Source organism: Cajanus cajan, chromosome 1 (genome assembly GCF_000230855.2).
Source record: "Cajanus cajan strain Asha chromosome 1, NIPB_CcT2T_4, whole genome shotgun sequence".
NCBI lineage: Eukaryota > Viridiplantae > Streptophyta > Magnoliopsida > Fabales > Fabaceae > Cajanus > Cajanus cajan.
This window is the reverse complement of record NC_138517.1, coordinates 72626408-72637323: the sequence shown is the minus strand read 5'-3', so window position 1 is coordinate 72637323 and position 10916 is coordinate 72626408. Positions and strand designations below refer to the sequence as shown.

Below are 10916 nucleotides of genomic sequence, written 5' to 3'. Positions count from 1 at the left end.
GTGTATTAAAGAAAAATATTTGAATAAAAGTTTAGCTTAATTTGAGAAATAAGTTAAAATTATTTAAAACAAGACCTAGCTTGAATATTTTCCACCATATGAATGATTATTTAGAAAAAAGCTACAATAACAAAACCAAGTATTTGGGATTGACAATACAAATATTCTACCAAAGTGGATAATAAGTCTCCCTCCATATTAGCATACATAATAATTAAAAATGAATAAGTTGATATATATAATTCTTAAAGATCAGGATATAATTTTTTGTAATTTTTAAAATATATTCACTACCGAATTTCTCTGAAATTAATAATTAAATTTCATAGTTGACTCAATATTTTTGTCATTTCTAGAACTCTGAAGTGTAAAAAATTAAAGAGAAACAACTACTAGCTAGGGAAGGCACCAACTACTATTGTATTTTATTTCAATCTTGGAATTTCTATATTGTTTGATCTATGTTCTTTCTTTCCAAACGCACAGTGAAAGAAAATGTTTGAAAATATGAAGAGAAGTAGCTTTGAAGTGTTGGGAATGTGCTGTGCTACAGAAGCAGCTCTGGTTGAAAGAATTGTGAAGCCTCTTCATGGAGTCAAAGATGTTTCAGTGATAGTACCTACCCGAACAGTTACCGTGGTCCATGATGTTCTCTTGATTTCTGAGTCACAAATAGGTACTAAATTGTTTACCCTTTTCTCTGCACTTTCCTTTGGTGCTAACAAGAGTTGGTGTATCAGGGGTCCATTTAAATTTCTGCAATGATTATGAGAGAAGTTGACCAGTTCTTTAATATCTATATGATAACTCATAGCTTCCTTTATGGTAAATTTGATACAATTAATCATACAAAACATGCGTCATGGCATTTGGCTATATATGAAATTTAATGTTGAATGAGTCCTGGTAAGTGGTAACTATGGTCAGAACCTAGCATGAGTCTCAGACCCTGTATTGGTGGATGCCATATGCACAGTGATGTTTATCACATTAACTGAACAGGAACAGGTTTTCTTTTCCTAGGCTTTATAGTGATTGTAAATACTTGTAATTCTACATAACAAGTAACTTTAACATGTTATTATCCAAATGCATGACTTCTTTAATTTAAAATTTACATTTAAAGAGTTAGTTGTTTCTTTCTTTCACATGGGTTTTAATTGGTTAGTTATTGGTTGAAAAACATATTCTAGGACACTCGGTCGACATGATGCTTTTATGATCAGTTTTTGTCAATATTAAAATGATGTTTAATCATTAGAAGTTATGTTCAACGAGTGTAGATTAATATTTTGTTATCAGTTTAAGGACATTGCGAGGACTATGTTCATGAATTAAAAAAAAACACTTATTGTTCCTTTATTTAATTTTTAGCTAAGGTTGTAAATCACTTGTATTAACATTCACTGAAATAGGTGTTTTGCTTTAGATTATTTTCTGTCCCTAAATATCTGAAATGAGGTGAAAAATTGAAAGTCATTTTTTCTTTTCTTCAAATAGACTAGAAGAATTTCTTGATCTTTATTTTTTGGTTGTAACAGCTGATGCACTGAATGCTGCAAGGCTTGAAGCAAGTTTGAGACTACAAGGAGAGACTGATAGTGAAAAGAAATTGCCAGATTTAACTACAATAGTGTGTGGCCTTTTACTGGCAGTTTCTTTCTTGAAATATGTATATCCCCCTTTGGGATGGTTGGCTCTTGGTTCTGTTGTCATTGGCTTCCCTAAGGTTCTATTCAGGGCCATAGCTTCCATTAAGGCTCTTACTCTTAATATCAACATTCTGGTTCTATTGGCAGGTAACATTTTCTATACATCCATATGGGTAATTCTTTGATTTGAGTTATATATTTATTGATTACTTAGTGAGAAATGGGTAGGATGTACTTACCAAAGAATATAACAAAACTTGTTAGATTGTATGGAAAAGAAAATATACTCGTGATATATGGTGGAATGTTCTGTTTATGTTTCATTGTTTATATATTTCAGTGTGTGGTACTGCTGCTTTACAAGATTTTTGGGAGGCTGGAGTCATCATCTTCCTGTTCTCCATTGCTCAATGGCTTGAGACAAGAGCAACTCACAAGGTTGGCTACATCACTTCTCCTTTTCTCCTTGACAGTTTGCTGCATTTTCTTAATTCAGTAACTCTTCCTGTTTGATTGTTGCCAAATTGTGTGCCTTTAATGTGCCTATCAATGTATGTTTTATGTGGTATAAAATTTGATTTCATCTATTTTTCTATTTATAATATACAAATGCTAAAGCACGTGTTTTGGGGTTGACATCTTGTATAATCTTCTTAAACTTTTTTTTTCAATTTTTTGATTTAGTTGTCTTTATATAGACCATTCTCTTTCATCTGTCTTTGATGTCTTTTAAGTAATTAATAACATAAATATATATGGATTAGGAGTTGCAAATATTACTTTAGGTGCATTTATACAAGATGTTTATTGATTAAGGAGTTCAAATGAGAATTATACTTTACACATTTTTTCATTAAATTTTTTTTAAAACAATATTTGTGAAATTTGTTCAACCTATTTTATAAGAAGAAATACAAAACTAACAAAAAAGTATTTCTCTCTAATTTGGAGGCAATAAAATAAGGTAAAATTGTAAATAAAAAGTTGATCTATTGCAAAATTCAAACTTAGGAAAGGATGAGATTTCTATTGATTTGATCAATTGGAATTATATATTTTCTTTCCCTCAAGAAAGGATAAGTGCATGCCTTTCAAATTTTTTTTGAGATTCAATTCTAGATCATCAATCTTGTAGACTTTCATCGTGAAAATAACTACATTGACCATAATATACGTCAAAATCTTAATTTATAGCTTGTAATTAATTACAATATTATTTGTTTTATTCTATCCATGTGTATTACGAATTTAAAAAATAATAGGCTAAAAACTTATTTTGGTCCCTTATAATAATTGTTTGTTTCAATTTAGTCCCATTTTTATTTTAAGTTTTAATTTGGTCCCAAATAAATTAATTGATTTCAACTTAGTCCCTAATAAATTAATTGGTTTCAATTTGGGACTTCCGTCCAAATTATTTAAACGGAGTTAACTGTTGGCCACGTGGATGCCAATTTATTTGAAAACACCTGGAACCAGAACGATTCGTTTTGAAACCAGAACGGTCCGTTCTGGATGCACTTTTGGTGTGTTAATTTTGCATCTGAAACGAGCCGTTCTAGATGCAAAATTAACACACCAAGAGTACAGCAGAACGGTCCGTTCTGAAATCAGAACGGGCCGTTCTGGTTTCAGAACGGCCCGTTCCAAAACTGAGAATAGAATATTCTTTATTAATTTTATTAAAAAATATAATAATTTTAAAAAATATTTTTTTATGGTAAAAATTTTAAAATTACTTATTTTTATAAAATACAATTATCTTATAAATAGAGTAATAACTTTTTCTTTTTCTCTTTCTATCTGAAGAAATATTTAAGTGTCACTTTATAATTTTTCGTAACTTATTTAAAATTAGAGGAATAAAATGATAAAAATTAATAGGATAAACATAATAAAATTATTAATTTATTTTCTTTTAGTGTCCTCTAAATTTTTACATTCATTTAAAACAAAAATATTTTATATGTTAATTTGAATTAATTTAATGAAGTATCATATGATTTTTAATTTTTTTAAAATTTTTATATATTTGATCTATACATGAAAAACTTTTTAACTTAACAATTAAATTATTAAAAATTTGATATTTATTATCTTAGATATAACAACATACTTAAAATATAATTAATAATATATATTTTATAAAATTATTAATATTTTATATATAAAAAAAAGAATGAAAAAAATTTTAGTGGAGGCAAGTGCCCCCACTATGATTAACTTAGATCTGTCCCTGCCACTACAACACAAATGATATTTAGCAACATTTGAAAAATGTTACTTAATTATGTATAAATGTTGCTAATTTGTTTTAGCAACATATTATCAAATGTTGTATATAGTCAATGTTGCTAAAGATTTTTAGTAACATTTTTGCATAATTAGGTAACATTTTTTAAATGTTATCAAAGTAGTATTTTTGTAACATTTTAATAATTTTTTTGTAAGATTTTAATGATGTTGCCAAGATTTTGTTAATCTTATAAAATAATAATTAATTTAATTTAAATATTACTATCAATTATTATATTTTCTATGTCTCCTAAATTTCTAGAAATTCTTTAAGTTTTTAGGGAAAGAAATTTTAGTTAGTCACCACTAATTATATATAGAATATCAAAATTTTCATTTATCTTAAATATAACTATATGAGTATATATACTCTTTATGAGTCATTAATCTATTCGATGTGAGACTTTAATTATGTGTTATAATTAGATATAAGGGAAATATACTTTTTTTGACTCGATGTGGGACTTTGATTTTAGAAGCAATTATAGTAACATTTTTCAAAAAAATGTTGCAAAATAACTTATGTAAATTTTTTTTACTCGATATGGGACTTTGATTTTGAAAACAATTGAAAAGAATAATATTGAAATAAAAAATGTTACTCTATCTATAATGATATTTTTTAAAAAAGTGTTACAAAATAATATTTATATAATATATAGTAACATTTTAACAAATGTAAACAAGAAAATGTTTTTAAAGGATTAAAATCTAGTAGTGTGCATATGGTTGTGTGGTGAAATGTTAGTCCTATGTATCTTCTTCCTTTACTTCAGATTCTACCTCTTTAAGAACAAGTTGTTGTTGTTGGGGTACATCGTTAATGACTTCAAGAAAAAATACCATGTCATTTCATCCTTTACTGTATAGTGTCAATTTGGTAGTAAGTGGTTCACTCCAGTTTGAAATGAAATAAAATCTGCTACTATTGTCTTTAGTGATACATTGTATTTTCCTTAATAATACACTGTATAGCCTAACTGTTTAGCAATTGAAGTTATCAATTTCCATTGATAATATTACCAAATTCAGTGTTTGAAATGTTTTGTACCTTGAATCTTTTTCCTTCCATGATTCACAACCGTGCACTATAATCATTGATTGTTTATGTTTAGCAGTCTGGAACCAGAACGATCCATTCTGGTTGCACTTTTAGTGTGTTAATTTTGCACCTGGAACGGGCCGTTCCGGATGCAAAATTAACACACAAAAAGTGCAACCAGAACGACCCGTTCTGGTTTCAGAACGGGCCGTTCTGGTTCCAGGTGTTTAAAAAAAATGGCATCCACGTGACATCCACCTATGCATCTACGTGGCATCCACGTAGCCAACAGTTAACTCCGTTTAAATAATTTGGACGGAAGTCCCAAATTGAAACCAATTAATTTATTAGGGACTAAATTGAAACCAATTAATTTATTTGGGACCAAATTGAAACCAAAAATAAAAATGAGACTAAATTGAAACAAACAATTATTATAAGGGACCAAAATAGATTTTTAGCCAAAATAATATACATCATAAAGTTATCATAATAAAGAAAATGATAAAATACTAATGCAATATTACTTTTATATTCTTAATTAGTGTATGCATTATTTGAGAATGTTTGGCTTCCAAAAATTTATAAGTATAGCTTATTACTGGATGTCTTGATAATTTGTTGTTCATAATGTTAGGACACATATATTGGCTGAATGATTTAAAGTAAGCTTAAACCTAGTATGTTTCACAAGGACTTGATTTATATGTTCTTGTATATATGTGATAGGTAGGTTTTGATAGAGTGAAAAAAGTGTTGAAAGTACCAAGTTCAAGTGAAATTATCCTAATATCAAACATCTAAATAATGTATATTTAATTTTTTTTAATTCATTTTACTACACTAATAATTTTTTATTGAAAAATTGAGATACCTGTGCCTTGCACACAGTTCTATATGTAGGTTTTTTTTTTTTTTTTTAATATTTCGAAAACTTTCCCAATGATTAATTGTGATTCACCCAGAAATGTGCAGCACCAGGTTATGCAACTATGAATGATTTCTTAAAACATTGTTATAAGGATTAGAGGCAGAAGCAAACTCCAATTTTATCTTCTTGCTTTACTCTTAACCGAAGGTGAATTCCCCTAAAATCTTGTCTATATACTCTTATCATCTCAGTTCTTGAAGAATTGGTAACTTCTCTCTCTCACACGCAGAAATCAATTCTAAGTTGGTCAACACACACCTAATACTACATGAAATTGCTATTGATCAATGCCAATGTATGTTATGATGAGTTTCATAAATTTAGGTTTATATATCTACAAACTGATGAGAAAGAAGTTGAAGTTCCACGAAATTCACTATTGTCTTCGGTGTCTTTTCTCAAATTCAAATTGAATTTGATTTTGAATTGATATTCGGTGCTTATTGTAGAACGATCTCGGTTTTTCTTGTTTCTGAAAAGTGTTTTCACTTTCAGCTTAAGATATATCTAGTACCTAGATTCATATTTGTGTGAACGAGGAAAGATGAAAGAAAAAGAAGCAATATTTGAACCAAGTCGAGGAGAAAAAGTGTTATTGTGTACGAGAATTTCACACCAAATCAAGGCAATTTTTGTGTTATATTAGGCAACTTTTACTCAACAAATATATGTACCTTTTAATGATAATATTTTGTGCTGTACTTCATTAATCTTAACATGATCCTAAATTATGGTTGTGATTGTGACTGTTTCAATGCGGATTATTGTTGTTATAATGCCAAATTATTATATATTTATATCAAACATAAACAAATAATTCTATAATAATAAAAATTAATCAAACTTTTTTTTCTTAATTTTTTACTTCAAACTCTTCTCTTTCTTTCTTAAAATGCATCATCCACTCTTCAACACTCCAATTAATCATCTTTAGTTGTCTCCCTATCCCTCGTAACATCCCTTGTGACCAAACTTATTAGATTAGAAGATTAAAACTTAAATTTGTATACTTTTTTAATAAAAAAAGTAGAATAAAATGGTATTGCGCGGATCAATTACAATTGTGTGTTAAGATTACGTTGTGAAATTTTTGATGATTTAAAAGCTTACTGTAATTGTGGGCCATTGTGGATGTAGAGAGTACCGTAACGACAATATTACAGCCACAACACATGTTGCGGACCACAATTTAGAACAGTGAATCATAGTTTTTTTCCTACTTAAACATAACTCCAGCTGATTCTCTGTCTATATATACTTATGATTATTTCTTCACACTCAAGTGCTGAAAGCTAGTAAAATGCAAGCATTAAGCAAAGAACAGATAATAAATAGACTTATTTCATGTTAACGTTTGACATTTTATGTCTGTTCTTAGGCAATGGTTGCAATGTCATCTTTAACAAGCATGGCTCCTCGAAAGGCCGTTATTGCTGAAACTGGGGAACGTGTTGACGTCAACGACGTTAAAATCAATAGCATACTTGCAGTCAAGGCTGGTGATGCTATTCCTCTTGATGGAATCGTGGTAGAAGGAAAGTGTGAAGTTGATGAAAAGATGTTAACAGGAGAATCATTACCCGTTATCAAAGAGTTAGATTCAGTTGTGTGGGCTGGAACTATTAATGTGAATGGTTAAGTATATCTAGCTGCTATTCTTTATCTCTCAACTTTTTCTACCAAAACAATGCTTCTAAAATAATTTTGGTTTATATCATCACAGGATATATAAGTGTAAAAACTACTGTTTCGGCAAAAGACACAGTGGTGGCTAGAATGTCAAAACTTGTTGAAGAGGCTTCAAGTAGAAAATCTAGGACACAAAGATTCATAGATAATTTTGCAAAGTACTATATTCCTGGTAAGTATTAAATACATACTACACAAACTTTTTTTGTTTTTGCAGGTGGAAGTAAAAGAAAATATATCCTTTACTAACGTTACTTTTACTTTCAAAGTCTAATATTTTCATTGATAAATATGCTGTAGAAAAACATTGATTGTCCCAGTAAATACTAATATTCGTGTTGATTTATATTATGTTGCAGCTGTTGTCTTGATTTCTGCTAGCATTGCAATGATTCCAGCTGCATTAGAAGTTCCTGACATTACGCCTTGGCTTCATCTGGCAATTGTGGTTTTATTAAGTGCATGCCCTTGTGCTCTCATCCTCTCCACACCTGTTGCAATCTTTTGTGCTCTCACAAAATCTGCAATAAGTGGTTTACTATTGAAAGGTGGAGATTATATTGAAACACTTTCTGGAATTAAAACAGTGGCTTTCGATAAAACTGGCACCATAACAAGAGGAGAGTTCACTGTGACAGATTTTTCTGTTGCTGTAGATGACATTAGCATTGAATCTTTATTGTACTGGTAAATTATATTAATTAAACATAACAATGTTAATACAAATCTGTTTGGAGAGTTAATAATTGTTTTAAGATTAATTTGCTTTGGTTAATGAAAACTTCGTAGGGTTTCAAGTATTGAGAGTAAATCAAGTCATCCTATGGCAGCTGCACTAGTGGAATGTGGAATGTCACATTCTATCAAACCAATCCCTGAAAATGTGGAGAATTTTCAAAATTTTCCAGGAGAAGGAGTTTTTGGTACAATTGATGGAAAGGATATCTATATAGGCAATAAAAGAATTGGTGCAAGAGCTGGCTGTGAAAGAGGTAACTATAAAACCACATCTTTAGTTTAAAAAAAAAATACTTTGTGTTTGGATGAAATTTTTTTAAAATTTAAGAAATTTGAAGTTTTTAGAATTTAAATTATTTAAATTATTTTTTAAATGTGTTGTTTGAACAAGTTAATTTAATTTTTTTAAATTTTAAATTCTTATTTTGAATAAGACAATTTAATTTTCACCATGGATAAAATTGAATTTAGAAAAATATGTATATTATAATTTTGATATTTAAAAGAGAACTTTGAATATTCAATAATGAAATAAAAACTTTTAATACTTTTTATGTTAACTTTGAAAGGGGAAAGAGGGAGATAGAAGAAAAAAAAGAAAGCTTACTTTTTTTTTTTTAGAAGAATTTGAAATTTTATAATTTAAATTTTTTTTACAAATATTTAAAAATTTCAAATTCTTTATAAATTTTTCATTCAAATAAAATATTTCATATTAAAACATTTAAAATTCTTTTAAAAAAAAAAATCGCCATCAAACAGTATTACGCTTTCTAATTTTGAATATCTGAATGGGAGTGTTGTGGCTTTTCTTTTGCTTCATTGCTCACATTTATATGCTATCATTTTAGTATATTCACCGAATAATTCCATCATATTTATAGTTGATAGTCACATCCAATTTCAAAGCCATGGAAATTCTACCCCGAAACAATGCTGTGGACCAACTCTGGTTGGAGTCTTCAGCTTAGCTGATGCTTGCAGATCAGGGGCTTTGGAGGCAATAGAAGAGCTAAAGTTGTTAGGTGTGAGAACAGTCATGCTAACAGGAGATAGCACTCAGGCTGCTATGTATGTTCAGAGTCAGGTATGCCCATAGTAATCTATACTTTAACCAACAATCTTATGAAAAGGTGTTATTTTGATAGACTTTGTTATTAACATATATAGTTTCTTTTTTCTAACTCAAAAGATTACCCTATTCAGTTTTGGTTATAGCTGTTTATTATTTATATTCTATGAAGCACGGAAACATCTATAGTATGCTAAACTCTGTTGGCTTGTTCAACATGTTTCAAACACAATACTTGTAAGACATGTCTAGACAAATGCCTGGCACCTATCAACTTTGTCATTATTTATGATCCATATTGAAACTGAAAAATTATTGACTTATTCTCTGCAGTTGAACCATGCCCTTGACATTGTCCATGCAGAGCTTCTACCTGCAGATAAGGCAGTGATCATTGAGAATTTCAAGAAAGATGGGCTAACAGCCATGATTGGAGATGGCATGAATGATGCTCCTGCACTAGCCACAGCTGATATTGGCATTTCAATGGGAATATCTGGTTCAGCTCTTGCGAATGAGACAGGCAATGCAATTCTCATGTCGAATGACATCCGAAAAGTACCTGAAGCCATTCGGCTAGCGAGAAAAACTACTAGAAAACTCATTGAGAATGTCATTATTTCAGTTGGCTTCAAGAGTGCAATACTTGCACTGGCAATTGCAGGATACCCTATAGTTTGGCTTGCTGTGTTGACTGATGTTGGAACCTGTTTACTTGTGATTCTGAATAGCATGTTACTATTACAAGAGAAGCCCAAATATGAAAGAGAATCTACAAGTTCTAAATACCGAAGTTTCTTTGGAGATATGACTATAACCCTACTTGACAAGCAAAGTAATAGCAATGAGAGAAAACCGCTTCTTAGTGCTGAAAAGTGTGGTAAAGATTGTTGTGAAAACAACGCTTACAGTGTGGCAACTACAAGCAAGGATGAATCTTCTGGACTTTCGAAGATGAGCTCACTCAAGGGAAACCACAACAATGGAAACTTGGTCTCTATTGAAGTTCATATAGTGAAACCTTGTAATGGTTTCTGTCTAGGCAAAGTTAAAATGTGTGAGGACTCCTCATGCAGAACAAATAATGCCTCTGATTGTTGCCAATTGAAATTTAAGACTGAAAAATGTGACACAGGTTCTGATGTTACACAAGATGCCAGCATTGCCACCTTGGAGTCTGATTATAAGGAAAAGTCTATGGATATTTCAGAGTTTTATGGGACAAGTGGGATCACCAAGTGCTGCAAGAACTCATGTTGCAATGGTAGTGTTAACGATATTATAAGTAGCCTTAGCCAGCCAGAAATTATCATCGAGTGATAATAGTTTGATTAGTTTCTGCATGGGGATTTAAAAAAAAAATGGTTTTCTTTATTCATTTTATTGATTTATTTTAAATCAAAAAGACATGAGACTTAAAACCCAAGGATGTAGGGATGGATCCACAATTATATATTGCTGATATTTGAAAACCCAAAATTTAGGAAGTCCCAAGAA

The 10916-nt window shown here is 30.0% G+C and overlaps 1 protein-coding gene across 1 annotated transcript; it reads left to right on the top strand.

The window, feature by feature from the left end:
- Positions 1 to 10916, top strand: LOC109787774 (cadmium/zinc-transporting ATPase HMA3). Its single transcript, XM_020346340.3, has 9 exons — positions 1 to 676; positions 1542 to 1799; positions 1993 to 2090; positions 7299 to 7554; positions 7644 to 7781; positions 7969 to 8296; positions 8399 to 8601; positions 9232 to 9434; positions 9753 to 10916. Exons 1-9 carry the CDS (start codon positions 496 to 498, stop codon positions 10737 to 10739), a joined length of 2652 nt encoding a protein of 883 aa, XP_020201929.1. The 5' UTR covers positions 1 to 495; the 3' UTR covers positions 10740 to 10916.

Excerpts from the sequence above, each read along its gene's own strand:
- LOC109787774 (XM_020346340.3), top strand. The coding sequence starts at position 496 with ATGTTTGAAAATATGAAGAGAAGTAGCTTTGAAGTGTTGGGAATGTGC. Across the intron at positions 8,602-9,231 it reads AAGAGCTGGCTGTGAAAGAG|TTGATAGTCACATCCAATTT; the intron begins GTAACTATAAAA and ends TCATATTTATAG. Across the intron at positions 9,435-9,752 it reads CTATGTATGTTCAGAGTCAG|TTGAACCATGCCCTTGACAT; the intron begins GTATGCCCATAG and ends TATTCTCTGCAG.